The sequence below is a fragment of the Callorhinchus milii genome, unplaced genomic scaffold, assembly GCF_018977255.1.
Source record: "Callorhinchus milii isolate IMCB2004 unplaced genomic scaffold, IMCB_Cmil_1.0 Scaffold12, whole genome shotgun sequence".
Lineage (NCBI taxonomy): Eukaryota > Metazoa > Chordata > Chondrichthyes > Chimaeriformes > Callorhinchidae > Callorhinchus > Callorhinchus milii.
In genome coordinates, this window is record NW_024704753.1 from 13,758,867 (window position 1) to 13,785,036 (window position 26,170).

A 26,170-nucleotide genomic window follows, 5' to 3' on the forward strand; every position below is an offset into this window, starting at 1 on the left:
GCCTAGCCAGGTCGGATGTTAAAGATCCCATGGCACTATTGGAAAATTCTTTTTTTTGTTCAATGTTTATTTCAATTTGCTTGAACAATTTTATACTTTTAGACTTCTTGCTTGCTTTCGGCTGCATTTGGGGTAAGGTACAGTCAGAGGCAGGCAATGGAGCGGAGGTAGAAGAAGGCGGTCCAGGTCAGGGACTGGATGTGGGGGTCGAACTGGATGCCTAGATTGCGCACTGCTTCAGTGAGTGTGAGGGAAACCCCAGAGAGGTTGAAGAGTTCAGATCCGCAGGAGTGAAGACGTTGACAGGAGCCAAGGAGTACGGCTTCCGTCTTATCCACATTCAGCTGCAGGAAGTTTGCACTAATCCAGGCCCTGTATAGATAAAGTGTCTGCGGTGCAAATTCTTCCTCTTACAGTCACGAAGATGGCTATTAAATAGCTGATACCAACGTGTGGGAGTGGTGTGGGATGGAAGCTGATTCTCAGAGTCATCATTGGAAACTGGTTTCAAAGGCAGCCCAAGTTGAAAAGATGTCATTGTCAGGTATGTGAAAAACAAGATTGGGCAGAAACAGACTCACACACGGGATATTACTTGTACAAACAGTTATCACAATAAGGACACCGCACACTGCTAATAAATAATGATTCCTGCATTAGATGCAGTGCCTTTCATGAAGGTAGGACTCTAGTGGAAAATCTGTCAATCAATTGACAATGGTTCCAAATTACTGCCAAGTGAACAGATGGGTGTGGAATAAGGAAGCCTGGTTTTGCCCTGCCTGGGAATTGAACCCAGGTCCTCCCTTTTTGCGAGGAGAGTGCTCTAACAACTGTACTACAGAACTCCTGCTATAAAGGTATCAAGGGATATAGGGAAAAGGTAGGTAAATGGAGTTGAGGTACAGAGCAGCCATGATCTAATATAATAGTGGGCCAGGCTGAATGGCCTCATCCTGTTCCTATGTTACTATGAACAAATAACAATGATTTGCATGTATATAGCGCTCTTCAGGGCAGTGTTTCGGAGCACTTAATAGTGGCAGAGCCAACCCCTGATCTGGCAAGAGGGATAGGGCTTAAGTGACTGTAGGAATGGTCAAAGAGAAAGCTCTTAAGACATAATCTGAAAATGGAGAAGGAGGGGGCAAGGTGGAGGGACTGAGGGAGAGAGGTCCAGGGTTTCGGGGAGCAGTGGCTGAAAGTACAGGCGTCGATGGTGGGACAAGGGACAAACACGAGGCTGGAGTCAGCCGAGCGGAGTAAATAGGTTGGAGAGCATGAAGGGAAGTCATTGAAACACAAATGAATGTTTAATGACTTGCCAGTGTTGGTCAGATCAAGAGTTCATTTTAAAGAGTTCATATCCTGTTTTTGTCAGATCACAGAAGGCTCTCTTAAACAATATCATAGAATCATAGAATTATACAGCAAAGAAAGAGGCCATTTGGCCCATCGTGTCTGTCCCGGCTCTTTGAAAAGAGCTATCTAATTCAATCCCACTCCCCCCCGCCCTCTCCCCATAGTCCTGCAAACTTGTCCTTTTAAAATAATTATCTACTTCTCTCTTAAAAGTCGTTATCGAATTGGCTTCCACCCCCTTTCAGGCAATGCATTCCAGATCCGAGCAACTCGCAGTGTGAAAACATTTCTCCTCACCTCCCCTCTGTTTCTTTCAACAACTATTTAGAACGTAAGAAATAGGAGCAGGAATAGGCCATTCAGCCCCTCAAGCCTGCCCTGCTATTTAATAAGACCATGACTGATCTGCTAAACTAATTGCATTTACCCACCCTATCCCTTAATCCCTTTAGTTTTTTTAAATTGGTGTCCTCGGGTTTCCGCCAGTGGAAATAATTTCTCCTTGTTCACCCTATCGAATCCCCTCATAATTTTGAAAACTTCTATTAAGTTTCCCCTTAACTTTCTCTGCTCCAAGGAGAATAATCCTCGCTTCTCTCGCCTCTCCTCATAACTGAAGTCCTCATTCCTGATACCATTCTGGTAAATCTCCTTTGCACCCTCTCCAATGCCTTGACATCCTTCCTAAAGTGTGGGGCCCAGAACTCAACACAGTCTCTCGCTGAGGCCTAACCAGTGTTTTATAAAGGATCATCATAACTTCCTAACTTTTGTATTCTATGCCCCTATTTATAAAGCCTAGTATCCCATATGATTTTTTACCAGCTTTATCTACCTGTCCTGCCACGTTCAAAGATTAACTTCTTTGAACCCCCAGGTTTCTCTTCACCCCCTTTAAGAGTCCTGTAGCTCAGTGGTTAGAGCACTCGCTTTGCAAGTGAGAGACCTGAGTTCAATTCCCAGCAGAGGGCGAAACCTTGGGCAAGTTTCCTTACTCCACACACCTAATAATAATCCCTCCAAAAAAAAACAATAATAAATTGGTCATTTTCAATCTACGACTGTTTGTGGGACATTGCTGTGCGCAATTGGCTGCCGCGTTCGCCCACAAATATACAGTCAATTCACTTTACAGTATGTTCTGTGAAGCGCTTTGGGACGTCCTCCCGACGTGAAAAGCGCTATATCAAATGCAAGGATTATTATTATATAAAGCCTTATCACATCATTGAGACGTCTCAAAGCACTTTACAGAATACACCATAAAGTGAATTGATTGTATACATTTTGTGGGTGCAACACAAATGCAAGGGTTATTATTAAGCTGTATCAATTTTCTCTACATTAAACCTCTTCTGCAATGTGTCTACCCATTTTACCAGTCTGTCTATGTCCTCTTGCAGTCTATTACTATCCTCCAAATACCAACATGTTGTAATATAACAGCTTAATAATCAGTGTAGTGACTGTGTATTTGTAGGTAACTCCAGCAGTTAATCGGCACACTGCAAGATCAAATAGCATTTTGAAGTGAATGACCAACTATAATATACACCTGATATTAAACACAGTATATAACATACACCTGATAATACTATTGATGATAATAATACTTGAATTTGATATAGCTGGGACGTCTCAAAGTTCTTCACAGAAGATAAAGTGAATTGACTGTATATTTTGTGGGTGAAAAGCGGCAGCCAATTGTGCACAGCAGTGTCCCACGAACATTTGTGGACTGAGTGATTTTTAATTTTTTTTTAACTGATTATTACTGCAAATCAATGCGCCATTCAACTAGCAGCCAGGTTCCTACTTACTGCCAGGTAAACAGATGTGTGTGGAGGAATGAAACATGCCAAAGATTTTGCCCTCCCTGGGAATCAAACCTGGTACCTCTTGCTTGTGAGGCGAGTGCTCTAACCAATACGCTACAAGACTCCGTTATAATGTACACCTGATATTACACCCAGCGTATAAAAAATACATCCCATATTACACTGTGTATAAGATACACCTGATATTACACCTTGTGTCTAACTTGGTTTTACTGACAACTTTTCCATTAATCTCTGGAGTTTCAGAACCCGAACGCATCCTTTCTCTCACATGGTGCGATGCATGCAATAAACCAAGACAATCACTGCAGGAGGAGGGAAAATAAAGAATACCAAAAGAAATGTCTGGAATGAGGTTTTGCATCTTTTATTTCACATCTCTTTAGAAGGGTTGCAGAGACAGGATTCAAGGGGTACCAAGCCCTCGTATCGAACAACAGCTCCGCGCACCCATTCATTTCAAACACAACGAGCAGCAGTTAAACAGTGAGGCTCTGGCCTCCAGATTATCCTCGTGGGAGGAGGGGGGGGGGAGGGGGTAGCATTGATCAGACGCAACTGCGTCTACGGTGAACTCCTCTTACATTGAACCTTCCACCCAGCGGACGTCATTAGAAGGTTGTGCTTCAGTGGTTTAACTTTGGTCATTAGTTACTTTAAAAAAAAACACACACACACGCACGCACACACATCAATTGACGTTCCACATTCTCAATATACTGCAGCAACACACGTAAAGGCCTTCGAATTTAGTTCACGAGGATATGCATGTTCTGTTGAAGGACTTCACCGGTGTATATAACTGCGAGTTCTTTTTAAATCTGTCCCACAGTCCGGGTGTAGGAACACAGCCAGTCCTCAGCGTCCAATCCCGCAGCCCAAAGGGCTTATTCTGCTACCCGTCCGCTGACAGTCAACGCTGTCTCTCCCCACGTGTGTCGTCTCCGCAGTGAGAAACTCCTCCGCCTCGGCGTCTCAGGAGCACCCACGGGTACTTATCCCACAGCCAAGCTCCCAGCAGGTTTTGCCCTGACTCCATTCCCACTGTCTCCCGCCTGCCCTCACAGCAGATACGGGTATTGCTGTAAGTAGTCCTGCACTCGCTTGGGCAAAGGAAGCTTGTCAATCTGGTCCGTTACCTTGTTAATCCTCAAGCGACACAGATGCTGAAGTGAAGGGAACGAGTCCTTCCTGTGCAGGGGCTTGATCAGTTTTAGATGAATGGCCGTCTCCTTGCAGGGCGGGGCCTCGATCACCTTATCGTACTTGTCGACAGCGCAAGAGGTCACGTAGTACTGGATCAGGCTCAGCACCTCGGTGAAGGCCAGGATCCTGGGCTTCGCCAAGTAGTAAGAATCCAGGGAAAATCTGCCATTGCTGTACTCGATTCGGACGTTGGTGGGGCCTCGGTTGGTCTTGACGGACAGTGTCAGCAGATAGCTGGGGTGCGAGCTGTCTCTGATCAGGAAGGTGCCTTCCGGCATCTTGTTAAGTTGCTGCTTGGCTTCGTTAGCTGTCAGTGGTCCCCAGTACCAGCCTGGAACAAGAGGAACAAACCTGATTAATATCAAGAACCATTAAGAAGGCGAGTCTTTGAGCTCATAGAGGCTAGGCTGTCTACTCCAGTGTAGTGTTGGGGGAGTACACTGCATTGTCAGAGGTGCCGGCCTTCGGTTCAGTCGTTAGCTTTTCACCCACAAAATATGCAGTCAATTCATGTTGCAGTATAACTTGTGAAGCGCTTTGAGACGTCTCAAAGATGTGATAAGGCGCTATAGCAAATGCAGGGATTGTTATTATTATTATTATTATTATTATTAAAATAAGGTCCTGTCTGTGCCTCTTCAGGTGACACAATTCGAAAAGAGAAGAGAGTTTCTCTCTTAGGGTGTCCTGGCCAACAACCACCCCCAAATAAGGCTCACCCTCCCCTTCCACCCGGGCTCAGCCTCTTCGATCGATCCCGGGAATTCGGGAGCACCGTTACCTTGCGAGATCCCGGTATCGGGATTCAGTCAAACGAGAATATTGGAGAGGCTTAGACAGTAAAAGCCACAACTGGCATTTATACAACGGCTTTCAGGATAACTCCAGAGGGTGGTGGGGGGGTGAGGGACGTGGGCGGGGGAGACAGGAGTGTGTGGCTGGGGAAGGTCATAGAGGTAGGCAGGGGCGCAAAGGGATTTGGAAATGAGGGTAAGGATCTTGAAGTCAATGGAGGCTGACGAGGACAGGGGGCGAGGGGTGGGGGAGATAATAACGATAATAATCCCTGCATTTGACATAGCGCCATATCACATGGATGAGACGTCTCAAAGCGCTTCACAGGATATACTGTAAAGTGGAGTAACTGTGTATTTTTATGGACGAAACGCGGCAGCCGATTGCGCACAGCGGGAGTCCCACAAACAGTCGACATGCAACGGAGATGTGGCGAAGAGCTGGGGGGGTGGGGGGGGGTTTCTCACCTGACTGGTCAAGCTGATGGAAGGTGGTGGTGATACAATGTAGGTCGGCATCGGGGTCTGTCCTGGCAGCTTTCTCCTTGCCCTGTTCAAATAGAAGCGCGGGAGAGGAAAGCTCCTCCTGCAAAGTCATGCGGATGCGCTGGAGCTGTGCCTGACTGGCTCGGCTGTCAGCAAGCATGAACAGGTCACCCCTTCCCGTGGCTAAGGGGATGCTCCCTGATCCTTGCTGTGCCAGTAAAGCTCTAAACACAGGAGGAAAAAAAAAAGAAACCATTAATCCCGGACGTCTCGCACAACTAAGCTCAAAGAATTCACAGAATGACTAACACTGATGTCAAAAAGAACGTTACAAAGCACAGTCACTGCACTTCAATGTCTATCCCGTGAAGCACTTTTAATAATAATAATAACCCTTGCATTTGATGCAGCGCCTTATCATTTCTTCGAGACGTCTCAAAGCGCTTCACGGAATACACTGTAGCGTTGATCTGACGGTGTATTTTGTGGGCGAAACGGGGCAGCCAATTGCACACAGCGATGTCCCACAAACAGTCGTGGTTTGAGTGAACAGTTTTTTTTCTCTTTCTGAGAACAAACTGGCAAACTGCTGGGTTTCGCCTACAAAGTACACAATCACTACGCCTTTACAGCGAATTCTGTGAAGTGCTTTGAGCGGACTTGACGACGTGCTAAGGCGATGTATTGAAAGCAAGGATTATTATGATTATTGTTGTTTTCGGTAAAACAAATGCTAGTTAACAATGACATCAGCACTTTGCTCACCCGAAACCCTTCTGCTAAAATACATTCAGCATCTCAAGATGACCAGAGGCTTTAGGGACCATTGAGGCCCATTTAATCTCTTCTCTCTGGAATCTCTGTGTGTCTGCTCTCCCTCCCTCGCACTCAACCTTCCTGCTATTGCGCCATTGAGCTGTTGAACATGAAAGAATTGCCGTGAGGAAGTTCTGAGTAATTCAGTAGAAGTGTGGGCGAGGTGATGCCTTGAGCCATTTAAAGAAAGGTATTCTTGTTTATTTTGTTCACTCATTCTCCGATACAATGCATTATTCTGAATCTGCTGCCCTTGACCTTATTCGCATGATACAGCTCATAAACTGCTTCACCTACTGAACAAATACCAACGATGTATAATTGGATAACATAAGAACCGATAAGGTAGAAGGTAGAATATCAGGGCTCTCAAGTCACCAGAGGTGGGTGCAGGATTATAGTAATGATAACAATCCTGGCATTTGGTAACGCCTTTCACATCAGAAACACACCCCAAGATCAGGTTTAAGATCCTCTTACTCACTTTTAAAGCCCTCCATGGTCTTGCTCCTCCCTCCACCTATTAAAACCTTACCAACCTGCCCACTCCCTGCACTCGGTGGGCACCAGCCGCCACCATCGGCAGTCAGGCCTTCAGCTTTTTTGCCCCTACATCTCAGAATCCCCCCACCTCGCCCCATCCCTTCAAGGCCCATCTCAAGACCTTCCACTTTTACTGCGCCTTTGGTCATTTCCCCACCCCCACTTGCTCTCCACCCCTCCTTTGACACCAACCCCCAGCTTGGATGCAAACCCTTGACCGCCCAGCGCCTTGGGATATTCTCTATATGGAGTAGCTCAGTGGTTAAATATTCGCCTTGCAAGCGAGACACCTGGGTTCAATTCCCGGCAGAGGGCGAAACCTTGGGCAAGTTTCCTTACTCCACACAGAGCCTAATAATAATCCCTCCAAAACAAAAAACAATAATAAATTGATCATTTTCGATCCACGACTGTTTGTGGGACACTGCTGTGCGCAATTGGCTGCCGCGTTCACCCACAAATATACAGTCGATTCACTTTACAGTCTCTTCTGTGAAGCGCTTTGAGACATCGAGAAGCACTATATCAAATGCAAGGAATATTTTTATTATTCCCCCCCCTCCCCCCGGCCAGATGGAAGGTGCTATACAATGCAAATTATTATTGTTGTTGCTGTGGCCCCGGCCCATTTTATGGATTTTTTTAAAGTCTAAAATAAATCGTGTTTCGCCCACAAAATATATAATTAATTCAGTACAGGCCAGAGTTTATTGTTTGAAGTCTCGAAGACGTAATAAGGCGCTATATCAAATGCGAGGATTATTATTAGAAATCTATTGATGTTTTGCATCCGCATCTCACGAGATCCTTTGGGTAAATCTTAATCCCCTGAGGTCATGTTCTCCAAGACAAGAGATATACAATACAATAATACACAACATCCAGCATCAGCTATCCAGGAACTGAGTCAGGTCATTAGTCATTGTATTTGTCTAGTTCCTTACACAGAATTGGATGACACATTAAACTGAGATGCCATCTGCCTTCTCAATTGGAAGCTAAAGATCCCACGCACTATCCGAGAAGAGAAGGGAGTGTTTCCTAGCTTCCTGGCCGACAATTCCCCAAATAACATTGATCGTTCCCTTGATGACCATTTGCAGGACATTGCTGTGTACAAATTATCGGTCACATTCACCTACAAAGTACACGGTCACTACAATTTACAGGAAAAAAAAACTCTGCCAAGCTCTTTCGAGATGTGGTGGTGTGATAAGGCACTGTGTCAACTGCAAGGACTGCTGCAGTTATTTAATAATGTAAGTCTTCACGGCTCACTGAAATCAGGGGGTTCACAAACCCACACAAAGGGTTAAATAGGGAAATCTGAATGGGACAGCACTGAATTCCTTAGAAGCCAAGGCTTCGGACACGTTATAGCCCTTTTTACCCTTCCCAAGTGAAAGCAAATACCCGTTCTGTGTAAAACTCCCAACATTTCTACCCCTGACACTCCACAGCCCAGATAGTGCAGCTTATGTTTCTGACAAATATTCCCATGTATCATTAGCCTGAGGGTCATGGTTTGGATCGAGATATTTTGTGTCCGACTCCCTCTTGGGATTTTGGGTGAGAGGTCGCAAGATTGCACCACTGGCAGCACGTGATGGAAGGTTGAGGCTGCCTTTAAACAAACTGAATCAGCGGGAAGCGGGTGACTGAGACAGGGGCCAAGACTCCTTCAATCAATCGATCGGTGTGGAAAGATACTTTATGACTCACGTCAGCTACTCTTACATGCCTGCCTGTCTGGCGGCAGGAAGGGATGTGAGCGAGATCAGGTATCTGTAATTTACATCATTTGTGACCATCTCAGTTCCAGTGTAGAGTCATGTTGAGAAAACTTTCCAGGACTTCCCCAACCCTCTCCCCTTCCCTACGCTGAATAATAACAATACTTCTCATGTCCACCCACACAACACACAGTCGCCCCACTTCACTACATATCCTGCGAAGCTCTTTGACATGAAAGGTGCCGTATCAAATGCAACAACAACAACAAATTGCATTCATAAAGCGGGGCGGCATCTCGGAGCGCTTAACAGTGGCGGAGCCTGACACAACATTGGGGGAAGGGCGGAGGTGACCTTCAGCACGGGTTGAAGCGGAAGGTTTTCATGCAAGAATTATTGTGATTATTATCTGATACAGAATATACAGTCAATTCACTTTACTGTATATTCCGTGAACTGCTTTGGGACGTTTCAACAGAATGATAAGGCGTTATCTCAAATGCTGGGAATAATATATCATGTCATCAAACATTTCTCAAAGGGAGCTTCTGGGGATTTTACTGTGGAGGTGTAGTGACTGTGTACTTTGCAGGCAAAACGGCAGCCAATTTTTGTGCGCAGCAAACTCCTACACAAACAGCCTTGAGGCAAATGACTAATTTCACTGGAAATTAGCTTTTCTTTCTGTTTCCACACACTAAGCTTGAGATCAGGTTGCTTTTGCCTATTAACATTGCCAGAAAGCAAGTTACTCCAATTAGCCTGGCACCCAAAGGAGCACAAAATAGTTTGAAAAGACTGTTTAGTTGATGTTTCCCCGGTTATTTTCTTGAAACCACTACAGAGTGGGAAGGCTGTCTTCAGCCCCACACCTTTTTTTTTATCAATTGCTAACGTTAAATCGCCAAGAGGACAAAAATATCAAACAACCCCTCCCCCCGAATTGCTGCAGAAATCGCCCGCTTAGCTATTATACAAGTCACTACACTTTACAAAGTGCTTTGAGACGTCCTCCCGAGGTGCTCGGCACCAAATGCAAGGATTTTTCTTCTTATTGAATGGGCTCTGCCCTTTTTTTTCCGCCAGAGAAAAGATAAGGGCTTAAGCATTGTATCCCATTTACATAACTGTGACCTACAAAAGCTCTCTGGATCTCTCCTCACTGTGATCAACTCTTAAAGCCTCGATCTGTTCCCCTTTGCACCTCTCTGTTCCCACCAGACACCATATAATAAAAATAATCCTTGCATTTGATACAGCGCCTTATCACATCTTCGAAACACCTCAAAGCACTTCACGGAATATACTGTATAGAATTAACTGTATAGATGCCGCAGTACAATCGTGTCTCACAAACAGTGTTGGATTGAGTGACCAAATTATTATTATTTATTTATCGAAAGGATTATTACACCCCCCCAGGAAAAGCCATCCGCTAACAACCGGGTTCCTACTTACTGCCGGGTATACAGGGGCGCGTGGAGTAAGGAAACCTGCCCAACATTTCGCTGTGCCCGGGAATCGAACCCGGGTCACCCTGTTGCGTTGCGTTACGTTGCGAGGCGAGCGGTCTAACCACTGAGCTGCACTCCTAAATCTATCTCTGCGTCCACACTCAAAGGTGCTTCCAACTTGCCAACAAGACTTATATCCGAAACACGCACACGCGCGCGCGCACACACACACACATACATAGCATAACATAACACGCGTGTTTCCAACAAGACAAGATACGCGTTTCCAAATAGCGAACAATAAAAGTAAAATAGAAAGTTTGGGGGTTTTACCCTTGAAGACAAAGTAACATGTCAAGAGTTCCAGCCCACGGTGAGAACGGAAAGATGTCTTGTCAGCAAAAAAAAAGGCAAGAGAGTAAAAATCACAGTTTTCTGGACAAGTCTCTGTGTCTCTGAGTGGTATCCTCTGTCTGTCTGTCTGTCTGTCTGTCTGGTCTCTGTGTGTGTGATGTCCTCTGTGTTTGAGACTCTTGGATTTGGTTCTGGTGTCGGTTTCGTCTGATCCCCAAAGTCTTGTCACAAGTTCTTTCCTTTGAATGATTGTTATCTCTCTCCACCCACTGCACAGGAAAAGAAATCCTCTTTCTAACCCCCACCCCCACCCCACACCCTCCACCCCCACCCCACACCCTCCACCCCCACCCCACACCCCCACCCCCAACCCACACCCTCCACAATAAAACACAGGGATACGTTTTTCTCTCTCTCTTTCTCTGAAACCACTCACTCTCACACCAGAGACTGAGCAAATGTCATCAGGTTCTCTCCCTCTCTCCTCTCTCTCTTTCTCTCTCTCCTCTCTCTCCTCTCTCTCTTTCTCTCTCTCCTCTCTCTTTTTTTAAAAAATATGTTTTCTTGGAAGAGCAAAATGGGAAATGTCCATTCACACTCACACACTCACTCACACTCACTGACACACTCACACACACACAGACACTGACACTCACACACACACACACAGACACTGACACACTCACTCACACTCACTGACACACTCACACACACAGACACTGAAACTCACACACACACACAGACACACACACACAGACACTGACACACTCACTCACACTCACTGACACTCACACACACAGACACTGACACACACACACACACAGACACTGACACACTCACTCACACTCACTGACACACTCACACACAGACACTGACACACTCACACACACACAGACACTGACAGATAGACAGAGACAGACAGACACACCAACACACACACACACACACACACACACAGGTAACTGTCGAAAAAGACAAGTGAGTGATCAGAGAAAGAGACAAAAAGCAAATACAGAAACCACTGCTCTCTGTCTGTCTCTGTGTCTCCCTCTGTCTCTGTCTGTCTCTGTGTCTCTCTCTGTCTATGTGTCTCCCTCTCCCTCTGTCTGTCTGTCTCTCTCTATCGATCTCTCATCTCTGTCTGTCTCTCTGTGTGTCTCACACTCTGTCTCTAACTCGGGTGGATTTGCTGACAGTATTTATTCAAAGACACGACGTGTATTCCTAGAATCGCTTTGCGGACAACAGAGACTGAAACAGCACATCATTTGAATACGCCTCTCCTCCCCCTCTCCTCCTCTCCTCCTCTCCTCCCCTCTCCCCCTCTCCTCCTCTCCTCCTCTCCTCCTCTCCCCCTCTCCTCCTCTCCTCCTCTCCTCCTCTCCCTCTCCCCTCCTCCTCCTCTCCCTCTCCCCCTCTCCTCCTCCCTCCTCCCTCTCTCTCCTCCCTCTCCCTCCTCTCCCTCTCTCCCCCCCTCTCCCTCCCTCCTCTCCTCCTCCCCTCTCCTCTCCTCTCTCCTCCCCCTCTCCTCTCCTCCCCTCTCCTCCTCTCTCCTCCCTCCTCCCTCTCCCTCTCCCCTCTCCTCTCCTCCCTCTCCTCTCCCTCTCTCTCCTCCCCTCTCCTCCCTCCCCCCTCTCCTCCTCTCCTCCTCCCTCTCCCTCTCCTCCCCTCTCCTCCCCTCCTCCCTCTCCCCTCTCTCCCTCCTCTCCCCCTCCCTCCCTCCTCTGTCCCCCCTCTCCCTCTCTCCCCCTCTCCTCTCCTCCTCTCTCCTCCCCCTCTCCCCCCTCCTCCTCCCCTCTCCTCCCCTCTCCTCCTCCTCCTCCCCCTCTCCTTCTCCCCCTCTCCTCCTCCCCCTCTCCTCCTCCTCCTCCCCCTCTCCCCCTCTCCCTCTCCCCCTCTCACACTCCCTCTCCTCCCCTCACACTCCCCCTCTCTCTCTCCCCCCCTCTCCCTCTCTCTCTCCCTCTCCTCCCTCCCCTCCCCCTCCCCTCTCTCCTCCCCCTCTCCTCCTCCCCTCTCCCTCCTCCCCCTCTCCTCCCTCCCTCTCCTCCCCCCCCTCTCCCCCTCTCCCTCCCTCCCTCTCTCCCCCTCCTCTCTCCCCCTCCCCCTCTCCTCCTCTCCCCCTCCTCCCCTCCCCTCTCCTCCCTCTCCTCCCTCTCCCTCTCCTCTCTCCCTCCTCCCCTCTCCTCTCCCTCCTCTCCTCCCCCTCTCCTCTCTCTCCTCCCTCCTCTCCTCTCTCCCTCCCTCCCCCTCTCCCCCTCTCCTCCCCCTCCTCCTCTCCTCCCCTCTCCTCTCTCCCTCTCCTCTCCCTCCCTCCTCCCCCTCTCTCTCCTCCCCTCTCCCCTCTCCCTCCTCTCCTCCCCCTCTCCTCCTCCCCTCTCCCCTCTCCTCCTCCCCCTCTCCTCTCTCCTCCCCCTCTCCCCCTCTCTCCTCTCCTCCCCTCTCTCCTCCTCTCCCTCTCCCTCTCTCCTCCCCCTCCCTCTCCCTCTCCCCCTCTCCTCTCCCCCTCTCTCCCCTCTCCTCCCCTCTCCTCCTCCCTCCCCCTCCCCTCTCCTCTCCCTCTCCTCTCCCTTCCTCTCCCCCTCTCCTCTCCCTCTCCCTCTCCTCTCCTCTCCCTCTCCCTCTCTCCCCCTCTCCCTCTCCTCCCCCTCTCCTCCTCTCCCCTCTCCTCCCCCTCTCCTCTCCTCCCTCCATATACACACACACACACATACATATACACACATATACACACACACACACATACATATACACACATATACACACACATATACACATACACACACATACATACACACATATACACACACACATATACACACACATACAGATATACACACACACATATACACACACACCCATCTCAAATTCGCTGGAAAAACCATGAACTCGATCAGATCCGACCAGAACGCTGTTTGCTCACACAATTGCGGTGGCATTCGCCTCCTCCCCCACATTTTTTTTAAAAAAGCAAAGCTTGACATAGTTCCAGTGATCTGCTTTGCTGTGTGTGATGTGTGTGCATCTATTATTGCCTGTTTTTATTTTAACCTATTTATCCGAACCTCTCCCCAAACCAATTCCACACACACACACACACACACACACTCAGGGCACCACACGCTCTGATCTCTTCTGGCTTCCAGTCAAAAATGTGTCAAGAATTTACATTTCCAGGAATTTTCCAAGAATAACCAACCCACGTGTGTCATCGGTAAAGGGACCAATGGACTCATCCCTTCCCTCCGCAGAAACAAACAGACAAACAGCACAGAATGTTTGTACTCGAATTTGAGGTCGTGCGGATCCAAAAGGCGTTTACTTTTTTGATTTCCTCGCTCGCCTCCTCCTGACCTGCACCCACGACTCTCTTAACATTACAGTAGTTGCATACGCATACTAATAAGCCAGTATTAAACGCGCTCTGGGACGCTACAGTGCGTGAGGGGTGCTGTATAATTGCGAGCTGTTGCTGTTGTCGTTGTGGTGGTGGTGGTGGTGGTTGTCGTCGTCGTCGTCGCAATAAACCAGTTTCGACATCGCACCTGGTCACGGCATTGAGACTTCTCAAAGTGTTTAACGTGACTTCACTGGTCGTCGAGAGGGTTTTGCTGGTGGCTGTGGCAGACAATTTGCGCACAGCAGCAACGTTCCCCAAACAGCCGTGGAGTGAGCGACTGATTTTATTTGGGGGCATTTTGGGGTCAGGAACCCGGGCAAGAGAAACTCCCTTCCCTTTTCATGTTCGGGCCACGGGATCTTTAACGTCCTCCTGAACAGGCACAGGCGGGGCCTCGGTTTTAACATCTTATCCGAAGGACGGCAGCTTTGCCATTTTGTTTTATTGGGAGTGGGGTCAAAAACGATTTAAATTCTAGGGCAACCCTTCCATGGAGGACAGTCTTGAGGGAGGGGAGGGGAGGTAAAGTGAGTGCTGAGCTGGTTCCTGGCACTGGATTGTTGGAATCGAGCCAGTCCTCTGTGCCGGTCTCGCTCGTCCGGTTCCTGAACCAGGCGGGTCCACAGTACTCCAGAGACACGGCTGACGACAGACAAGCCCAGCCTGGCTCATCGGTAGGACCTGGAGAGACACACCAGTCACTGGGGGATAGGGATTCTTCTGACTCAGCTCCTGTTAACCCTACAAGCCGAAGCCCTAAATGGGTAAAGCAATGGGATGCTTGCCACTGTCTGGCGATCTACCTAAGTGTGCAGTACCAGCGCCTATTATACTCCAGAATTAGATAGGCAGGTGCACTCCTCCAACGACAACAAATCACATTTGTAAAGCGCCTTTCACATCGGAAGGGTGTCCCGAGGTGCTGGAAGGACGCTCTCTCCAAGGAGAGAGTGGGCATTCCCTTCCAGACACAGGGAATTTCCTGTGCGTAGATGGTAATATATGTGGAACTCCCGGTCTGGTTTCCAGTCTCAATCCTAAACCGCGAATGCTGGAATTTACCTACAAGTGCTCCTTGGCTCTGGGTCAGAAGGTTATGGGTTTCAGCCCCAACACAAAGGAGACTGCTCACCATACAGTGCTAACAGTGGAGTCCTGTAGTTCAGTGGTTAGAGCACTCGCCTCGCAAGTGAGAGACCTGAGTTCAGTTCCCAGCAGGATGAAATGTTGAAAAGGTTTCGCCCCGCCCGGGAATCGAACCCGGTCCTCTGGCTTGCGAGGATCTAACCATTGCGCCACTGGACTCCATGTTTACAAATCCCGCTCCACTAATTTGAAGAAGTGAGAGTTCTCCCAGTGTCTGGGTAGATTCCGCTTTCGTTTCAAATTCATCCACCCCCCCAAAAAAATTCCCCAGTTGAATCAGTCATTTTTTTTGGTTCATGGGACTCGGTCAGACCCAAGCTGCGCAAGGCTTGAAAAAGTGACATCTCATCTTTTTAACGGGAGATCACACTGTGCGGTTAGCGACTTCAGGAAGGAGTGGGAGTCAAGTGAAAGGAGATCACAAACAAATCTATCCAAGTTGCTTTTGAAATCATCAACGCTTTCAGCTTCCACCGTCTCCCCAGAGAGCCTGTTCCATACGTTTACTACTCGCTCACTGAAATAATATTTCCACAGATTTGTTTGGAAATCTCCCCCCCCCCCTCCACCGCCCACCGTGCCCCCTTCAATCGCAGGCCTTGTCCTCTGGTTCTACTGTTCTGGCCAAGATTAAACTGGTAAAGAAAACCCTTCGGCCCATCTGATCTCAACCCTCCAGAATCCCCACCCTATCTTCCCATCACATTATCCAGCTGCCTTTTACATAAGTCTAGTGTCCTGCCCTCAACCGCCCTTCTTGGCAGCCTGTTCTAGTTGTTAATTATCCTCTGAATCCACTCTTTGTATCTCTAAACCTGTGTCCTGTTATTCTGACGAGTCGGTACATTTGAAAGTAATTATTCAGAGTTTTACTTCCTCACAAGATCACAAGATTGGTTTGGACAAAGAAGATCTTTCAGCAAATGTGATATCATCAATTCCATTTATACACCTCCATACGGTCCATCCAAAGACATCTGCTTTCAAGACTGAAGAGCTCCAGCCTGTCTAATTATTACACAGCCGCCTGCTCTATGTCCCCCGACCTGCCCGCCCCACCTTCGGGCAGGTCGGGCCTTCAGGCTCTCCATCCCCTTGTCTCTTTGCCTCACCCTATCCCTTGCTCCCTTCAACAACAACAGCAGCAGCAGCAAAATTACATTTATATCGCACCTTTAAGGCCCATCTCAAGACCCTCCTCTTCGAGCGCAACTCCTACCTCCACCTTCCCTGCCCTCCACACCTCTTGATTCCAACCCCGAGCTCGGGTTCAAATTCCTGACTGTCCAGTGCCTTGGGACATCCTGCTGACATGATCATCCTCGTTGCTCTCGTCTGCACTGCCCCAGGGCCTGGGAAGCCCACCAATGTCACTGTGATCAGAGCTGTACGCAGTAATGTAGTCCTAGTGCAGCCTGACCAGAGATCTGTACAGTTTGAGTGTGACATGTAGGGGTCTGAGCTCCATCTATTTGGCAATGTAGCCTCGGCAGGAAAAGAAGGAAGGAAGTCAATTAGAATGGAGTTTTACAGACGTCTGTGGCAATGCTTAAAAAAAATAAACTGATGGAGGTGGAATCAACCCAGAAACACAAGTCTCAATAATAATAAATAATAATAATCCTTGCATTTGATATAGCGCTTTTCACGTCGGGAGGACGTCCCAAAGCGCTTCACAGAACACACTGTAAAGTGAATTGACTATATTTGTGGGCGAACGCGGCAGCCAATTGCGCACAGCAATGTCCCACAAACAGTCGTAGATTGAAAATGACCAGTTTTTTATTATTGTTTTTGGTTTTGGAGGGATTATTATTCGGCTCTGTGTGGAGTAAGGAAACTTGCCCGAGGTTTCGCCCTCTGCCTGGAATTGAACTCAGGTCTCTCACTTGCAAAGCGAGTGCTCTAACCACTGAGTTACAGGACTCCACGAATGTCCTGAGACTGAAGCAAGCGAGTGGTAAGGAGAGTGTTTGTGCCCTGTTTTCAATCAGGGATTGTCGATGGGATGTGCAGTGTTTCCCCACAAGGTGTTTGAAATGGACATATATAAAGGGCATCTGTGTTTGGGAGGAGGAGAAGGCAAGAGAATGGCAGTAAATGGACAGCTCTTTTAGAAAGCCAGCACGGATATGGTGGGACGAATGGCCTCCTTCTGTGCTGTGACAACAACAAAATAATTTTAGGCTCATAGAGTATACAGTATATCACCTTTCACATCATGACGGAGTCTCAGAGTGCTTCACGGAGCTCTATGGTTCACAAATGTCTGTGGTTCTCTGATGTGAGGACATCAATGTCCCTAATTCAATAATTGGCGCCATGTTTCGCCCACAAAATGCAGTGAATTCATTTTACAATATGGTAAGATATTCTGTGAAGTGATTTGAGATGGTTTAAGGACAAGGAGTCCTGTAGCTCAGTGGTTAGAGCACTCGCTTTGCAAGCGAGAGACCTGAGTTCAATTCCAGGCAGAGGGCGAAACCTTGGGCAAGTTTCCTTACTCCACACAGAGCCTAATAATAATCCCTCCAAAACCAAAAAAAAAATAATAAATTGGTCATTTTCAATCTACGACTGTTTGTGGGACATTGCTGTGCGCAATTGGCTGCCGCGTTCGCCCACAAATATACAGTCAATTCACTTTACAGTGTGTTCTGTGAAGTGCTTTGGGATGTCTCCCGACGTGAAAAGCGCTATATCAAATGCAAGGATTATTATTATAATTATTATGTTTAGATACTATAATAAATGCATGGATTATGATTGTTACTTATTACCGTTGATCTGTAATTTAGGTAAATGTTAAATCTGTCTGAATTGTACTGGAGTATGATCCCAGCACAAGGTATATATATATATATATTTATATAACAAAGGTGACCTACATATCAAGAAAGATATCTACCTCACTCCAGGCTTGTAAGCTCATTAAGAGATTTGTCCGTTATCTAACCTATTTGCTCCCCCTGTTAATAGGGTTCTGCAAATCTCTGCGCTGTCCCTTAAATTGACACTTACCAGACTACAGGTAAGTTGAAACAACTTACCTGTCGTCTGGGAGAAGCCCTATGTATAAAACTTTCCATTTTCAGATCATAATAATAATTATTATAAATGCATGTAATATCGTTGCCTTATCATGTCCTCAAAATATCTCAAAAGTATTTAGACTGTAAAGTGTATTTAGACTGGCTGTGTATTTAGGCAAACGTGGAGATAATTTGCACAAAGCAATGTCCCATTAACAGCCGTGAAGTGAATGAGCAATTTTATCTGGGGAATTGTTGGCCAGCATGAAAAACTACTGTCTATTTTTGAACAGTGTCCACGGGATCTCTAACATCCTCCTGAACAGGCACAGATGGATTTGACGTTTCATCCGAAGGAGAGGAAGTTACCGACCTCTTTATGTGTAACAGCACCTATAACGTCGAAACGTCTCAAAGAGCTTCACGTGAAAATCCTGTCAAGTGTAGTGACTGTGCATTTGTAGGCAAGCACAACTTCATCAACAACTTCCATTTATACAGCTCCCTTCAAACTGTCGGAGCACAGCAGTTACAGAGTTGGACATTGAGGAGAAATGTGACCACATACGACAAAGAGATAGGTTTTCAGGTGGGATTTAAAGATAGTTAGAGAGGGGGTGAGGCAGAGGGATTGAAGTAGGAAGTTCCAGGGGTGTAGTGGCAGAAATCACAGCCGTTGATGGTAGAGTGGAGGGGTTGAGAGACACAGCAGTCACTACGCACTCAGCAAGGTCCCACAAACGGTCATGAAGTGAACGATTAGTTTATTTGGGTGTTTGATGGCCGGGACACCAGGAGCCGTTAGCCTTTTCCAATGAGATGTGTCACAAGATGTTTAACATTCACTAGAACAGGCAGACTTCGGAGGTAGGTTTATAGAGCGTGAGAGAGAGAGTTACAGTATCTTGAGTGAATTACAGGGTAGCTAATTAAAGGGTACATCAGAGGACAGGATTACCCAACATGAGTGAATTTAGCAAAGTTTGTCATTGCGACCAGTTAACTACTGACTGGAGTGGACTTTTACTCATCTAATTTTTTGTTTCCTGCCCAGTATTATTTTGCCTGAAGTTGTGTCGTTGGGAGTCTTCGTCACTTTTTAACAGAGAACCACTCAGACCAAGAGGATTAAAACCATTAAGACATTATCACTGCAAGAACTAACCCGCCGTTGGTTTCTGAGAAATTCGCAGCCCTGCAATAAACCGTTTTATTACCACTCTTTGCGACTAAAATAATATTTGACATCTTCAACACTTCTGGATCACACAGTGCAGTGCCAGGTGGTGCGCAGCAGCATCTGGTGGTGACATTGAATTACTGCACCAACCAGACAGGTTCATTTGGTCATTACCATTAAAATTTCTGTAGCGCCTTTCACTTCAAGAGGACGTCTCAAAGGGCTTGACAGTGTTAACGGAGCACCTGAGCTGGGGGTGAGAGTCGAAGAGAACGGAGAGGGGAAAATAGATCGCAAGCAGGGTCAAAGAAAAACAGTTTTATCTACGTGCCTTGATAGCGAAGGAGCAAAGTCGGGGGGAGTTCCAGAAAAGTGGGGGCAGAACGACTGAAAGTCCGTTTGCTGATGGTCATACTCTCAGATCTGCTTTATAATTAATAAGCCTCACATTTGATACAGCACCTTATCATGTGATCGAGACAACCCACCAAAGCGATTCACAGGATTTTACGGAGAGCGAATTGACGGTCTGTACGCACACTCGGCAGCCAATTTGCACACAGCCGTGGAGTGGGTGACCAATTTTATTTGGGAGATTGTTGGACAGGACACCGGGAGAAACTATTTTCAAATAGTCCCATGGGATCTTTACCGTCCACCTTAACAGGCAGACGGAACCTCGGTTTAACGTCTCATCCGAATGATGGCACCTCCGACAATGGAGCACACCCCCAGCGCTGCATTGGAGTGTCGTGTCAGCTTAGACCATGTGGGTTCAAATCCCGACATGGGGTTTGAACCCCACAACTTTCTGACTCCGAGGCGGGAGTGCTACCACTGAGCCAGGCTGGACAAGGGGTGATCCTTCAGAGTCTGGGTGTCAGTGGGGCACGGTGATTGGCCTCAGAGCTCTGGAGCTATGGAGGGGAGGGAAACTTTATTGCAAATTAACCAACCCAGCTAATTGCAGCATGTAATTATCACCTCAATTCAATTAAGAAACATTACATTTTTCAGCCCAAAAAATTCCCATTAATAAATTACATCAGCCATTTTACAATCGGAAAGCAAGAAATGATTCCTCGATCCACAGGACGAGCCAAAACAATTCCATTCCAATGATTGGCTCTACCGTTGGCTTTGCTGCTTTAATTTCACTGTAGCACCAAAAGGTTAATGGCTATTCAGGGACAAGCTTGATGCCAACTCCAAGTCAGCAGTATAGTAGATTTACAGTCCGGGATATTTTCTAAGTAATGAATGGATTTAATCCACTGCAGCTTCTGACTTTGTGTTGAATCAGAACAACGCAACCTGGTGCATCTGTGAACACGTCAGTGTGTGTGTGTGTCAATGTCCATTTCTGTATCTGTGTGTGTATACGTTTGTCAGTGTGTGATCTGTGTATGTGTGGGTGCGTGTTTGTGTAAGTTTGTCAGTGTGTGATCTGTGTATGTGTGGGTGCGTGTTTGTGTAAGTTTGTCAGTGTGTGATCTGTGTATGTGTGGGTGCGTGTTTGTGTACGTTTGTCAGTGTGTGCGAGTCACTGTGTGTTTATTATTATATATCCTGCTCTGGATCATCAGCCGAGATTATGAGCTGAAAGTTTCTGACGTGGTGAACCCATGCCCTTCTGACTCCGAGGCGAGAGCACTGCCGACTGAGCTCAGCTGACAACTGGTAGCAATGATCTTGCCCTGTAAAACCCCACTTACCTCCTCTCAAGTTTAGTCACGAGTTATTCCCTGGACAGCTAACAAGCACAGGTTTGAGTCAATAACAACAAAATTTTATACAGTGCCTTTCACTTGGGGTTCTCTCTCGAAGCATTGACAAGTGATGGAGCTTGAAACTGAATCAGCGAGAGAGAGAGAGGTGACCATAGGCACAACAACAACAAGATGCCTTTCACGACGGGAGGATGTCCCAAGGCTCTGGAGAGAGTACAGCATTTCAGACCCGAAATGGGGTTGGGGGGGGGGGTAAGGGAGAGGATGGGGAAAGGGGGTGGCTGATGGCATGTTTGAAGAGCAGGGTCTTGAGTGTGATCTGAAGACGGACAGGGAGGGGTCAAGGCGGAGGGATTGTGGCAGAGAGTTCCAGAATGTTAGGCATTGGCTGAAAGTGCTGCCGCTGATGGCGGAGAAGACAAGGGACGCGCATGAGGGCAGAGCCGTCTGAGTGAAGGGGGCGGGAAGAATGGGGTGTAAGCAGGAGGAGTAGGGAGGTGCCAGGGCACGAAGTGATTTGTATGTGAGTGGGAGCATCTTGAAATTGATCTGTGAGAGTCATCACAAGGTAGATTGAGGACTTTACGAGGTGGTTGGGGGGGGAGCCTTTGAAACTAAGATCTTACTATACTAATCCATGGGAAAATGACCTACCTCGGTGTGGAAACCAACATACGATATTTTAGTATAACACAAACAACCCCTTCTCTCCATTTTATGGATAAAAAAATATTTCAGACCACCACACGCTGGCTTTTAGAAATCGTTTAAATTATTTATTTCAAATAACGCATCTTAAATAAAGTCCAATGGTGAGAGCAGAACAGTTACTTAGAATGAAGTCAAGCTGGGAAAGCAGTTGGATGGGTGGGGTAAAGAGAGAAAGAAAAAAAAGAGAAAAAGAGCAAGATAGAAAGATGCAAAGGAAAAGAGAGATACTGGTAACAAACCACTAAAATACAAGTGTTAAAGCCTGTATGTTCTTGTTGACCGCACAAACAGTAGAAACAGTAAGAAACCCATTAGTACATCAGTAACCTCCCCAAATCTATATACAGTACACTGTGAAACTGCATTCATGTGCAACAGCCTCCCTGCTATACACACACACCTGCGGAGGAGGATGTGTCTTATATTGTACTCAATGTGTCCAGACACCGGCCAGTTCAAGGCTTATTTGAACAACACGTCACGTCCCCATGTCTTCCCCTCCCCTGATAAACGCAGCATCATTAAAAGCAACTCCCATCATTGCCCACATTCATTGACAGAAACCCAACAGTCTTAAACCAGAGGAGACTGTAAGGAAGGGCGAGCTTGGGGTAGTTCAGTGGCATTCTCGAAGCCACTGAGAAGGAAAACGGAAACGGCACAGAACTTTCTGACATGAAGAGAACTGATGGTTTTGGTCAGCGATGGTTATTCCATGTAAAAGCATGTACGTTTGCTGACAGATGCATTTGGTGCCAAAATGGTCCATCTGTCTGCGATCTGAAAGCCCCAGCCTGCTGGCTGATCACAGAACTGGATCAGAGACACGATGTGGGTACTTCCCTGTCCAGTCCTCCCAGCCAGCAGGAAACATCACATCACAGAGGACCAGAGGGGAGAGCTATTAGGACTGTGACGCCTCCGTATAACCAATCGTTTTCAGTGCACACAGAAGGTTGTGCACAATGTTCTAATTGATTTGATTATTTTTGATGCTGTAACTCTCAAGTCTGGTTCGGATACGCTTTAAGAATGGTGATGGGTTTCCGCATGCATCAGGCACCCGGCATCCAAACAAAAAAACTCTGATGGTCGAATACAACAGACCATCACAATGATACACCACCCCCTGCTTAATTTACTGTGCATTTTGGCTACACTAAATTCACTTACTTATATTTCCCCCTCCCTCCCCCAGCCAATAGTTTTTTTTAAATTTCTACTATAAAGAAAAACAAACCACCTAAACCAACCGAGCAAATATTAGTCTGTTTTGAGCAAAAACAATCTACAACAATGAATGTTGTTCAATCCATTTTAAAAATGTGTAGATACCACCACAAACTAGAATCTTATGCAGTGTGTGCCTGCCACCTCACACTACAAGGGTTCATAGGAAAAAATATTACAGAGAGACTGAAGTTAAATACTGGATTTGAAAAATGCATTAATATCTGCAACTGAAGACTGTAACATCAAGAGAAAAGGTCATTTCAGAGTGTTTCCAAATACAAACAGGAGATGAAAGAGCACATTTAATTGTGAGAACTAAGGCGGGGATTCTGTGGTCCAGCATTAGTAGTACATACTGGCAAATGGTGTAAGAACTGAAACCTCAAACTGAATTGAGCAACAAACCACAAAAGACAGTGTGGTAATGAAGATCGGGGAAGAGGGACGGGGGGAGAAATTAGTTGATTTGGTCCCCACTCCAAGATCAACCCATCTCACTAGATTTCACATCAACTTCAAAACGTCCCAAAGCGCTTCACAGGGAATTGCTATTGTGTGTAGTGACTGTACTGTGTAGGCAAACGTGGAAGTCAATTTGTACACAGTCCCACAAACAGCCGTGAAGTGAACGGCCATTTTATCTGGAGAATTGTCACCCAAGACACTGGGAGAAACTCTCCCTTTATTTTTAAACATATAGAGTAGCTTTTTGTGGACAAAAAAAAGTTCAGCTGAACAGGCAGAAGGAAGAAACCTTGGTTTCAAATTGCACAGCAAACGTTCCTCCACTGTCCTCGGCAGCTCAGAGCACACAGCCTTCTCCCCACTGAACATGGCCTGCGTTGTGCTGCAAAGGATCTACTTGAATCTTGACCTGATTATCATTCTTATAATGACAATCCATGCATTTGATACAGTGGGATTATTACGTCATCGAGATGTGTCAAAATGCTTCAAATTTATTGTAAAATGCGGTGACTATGCATTTGTAGAACACAGTAGACAATTTGTGCACAGCATCGTCCCACAAACAGATGAAGTGAATGGCCAATTTTATCTGGGGGAACGGTTAGCCAGTTCCCTTCTCTTTTTAAATAAAGACGAGATCGATGAGTTGGGCTTCCCTAAAGAGCAACTGAAATGCTTGCCCAATGAATGAATTTTCAGTAAGAGCCAAATAAACAGAAAACTTGTGCATTAACTGTGTACCTGGGGACAAGTTGTTCACACACTCGCTCATTGTAGCCTTGTTGTGACTACAACACATTTGCCTCAGATCCAGGAAAGGAACACATTTGGCGTTTCACTCTTATGTTGCTAAACCTAAGTATTCTGAGTAACACCCCTCTCAAGAGATGGCTGAAGCCACCTTGAAAGCAAAGATCACCCAGCAGTAATTGAGTCACTTTGTGAGCAATAAGATCGACATTCACGGGCTATAAAGTTAATATACAAACTGTTATAGGGGTGGGAGGGGGATAGTTCAGCCAAGTATAGCAGCCCGGGGGCAGACTCTGTGAATCAGACTGAGTGCTCACTTGGCATGTCACAAAAACATAACAAAAAGGGGGAACAAATGTCATCATTTTAATACATTAAGTTCGCAACCTCGATATCCGTGGTCAAAATTCAAAATATTCTCCATAGTTTTGGATTAGCTACATATCAACTCATGGAGCCCATCTCTGCGATAACTCAAGACCCTTTTTTTTTGCAGCGGTAAAAGGATGCATTTGTGTCAGAAGTGGGTGGACAACACAGGATGTAGAATAGCTGACAGCTTCGCTGGCCAAGATAGGATTGGTATTAGCTTTCATGCGTAACTAAAAAGCATCAGGAAGGCTTGTCAGACAGCAATATTAATGATGTTTTAAAACACTATGCTGTTTTAGCTGGTTAGACTCCAGCAGGTACCCCAACGCACCCAAGGCAGGTAAAAGGGACTGAACAAATTGGTTTTTCAAAGAGCAGCAAAGCAATGGGGTAGATGGCCTTCTGCTGTGCTGTAAAGCTCTATGGTTCTCTGTCACTCGGCAGCCAGCGGTGGTCAATAGCTAAACTTAACATCAGCCTTTCAGAGGATAGTTGACTTTAGGATTAGATGCATTAGAGGTTTAGTGAAGTTTGTTCTTTGAAATCCATGATCTTTGCTTTTCAGTAATCGTTAACACACCAATTGGTGTTGGCCTCCTCAGAGAGAGGACGGCAACCATCGCAGAGAACCAATCCACATAAAGGCACCTTTTCTGTACTTGCTCTCGGTTTGGACTTTCAGGATCCCTCTGAACAGCAAGTTGACAAACACCGTTTGTTCTCCGCATTGTGCAGAGGATTTTCGGTGAGAACACAAGCATAAATTTGGATACTTTTCACGCTGGAGCCTTGCTTAGAATACTCCTTCCACCCATCCCACATCCCCCCAAATCCACCAGCCGAGTATCTGGCATATTCGCAAACCCATCACCACACTTAACAGTCTCCATACCAGTCAGAGTTACACATGGAAATTTCTCCAGGTCTGGAAAGGAATGGGCACTCTCTCCCTGGACGGATGCACCCTGTTTATCTAATGCCAGAAATAATTAAGTGCAGGTTGGTGATAGCCAAGGCTTGGGGATCCCCAGAATACATGTGGTGGTGGGGGAGAGGAACAGCTGCTGGAATTTAACCAACTAAACCGCAATGCTTGCCATTGAGAGCTCTGTCTGTCAATCTTCCTGCTGCTTGCCTTGCCCAGTTAGGACCACTGCTCAGAAACAAGGGTCCAGATTACTTGACTATTTTTTATTTAAGAGTAGCTTGCATGGCCAGCTTTTGAATACCATTAAAATAAAACAGACTCTCCTCTCCTCAGCCCCCTGGTGAGAGCGGGAAATATATACGTAGCTCCCAGAAATAGATAAAGGGAGTGAAAAGCAAAATCAGGAGGCTGGAAAACAAAATACCAGTACAACAGTAGTGTTTGGCAGCTAAAACCTTAGCCAAGCCTTGCTCCTTAGTGTCCAACATCCACACATTCACATGTGATTTGCCAGCATTGGTTAAATCCCTTTAGGAGCTCAAATACTGATCCGCATTACGTTCCCCCTGTCTGCATTACCACAGCAATGGATTATTGAAAAAAAAACTTTCTAATCTCCCTTTGTAGGAAC

At 46.6% G+C, this 26,170-nt stretch overlaps 1 protein-coding gene across 1 annotated transcript; it reads right to left on the reverse strand.

The window, feature by feature from the left end:
• Positions 1 to 3,552: 3,552 nt before the first annotated feature.
• Positions 3,553 to 10,779, reverse strand: cish (cytokine inducible SH2 containing protein). Its single transcript, NM_001292833.1, is given in 3 exon segments — positions 3,553 to 4,737; positions 5,669 to 5,910; positions 10,566 to 10,779. Coding segments are annotated over 3 exon segments (738 nt in total). The 5' UTR covers positions 10,586 to 10,779; the 3' UTR covers positions 3,553 to 4,261.
• Positions 10,780 to 26,170: the final 15,391 nt, after the last annotated feature.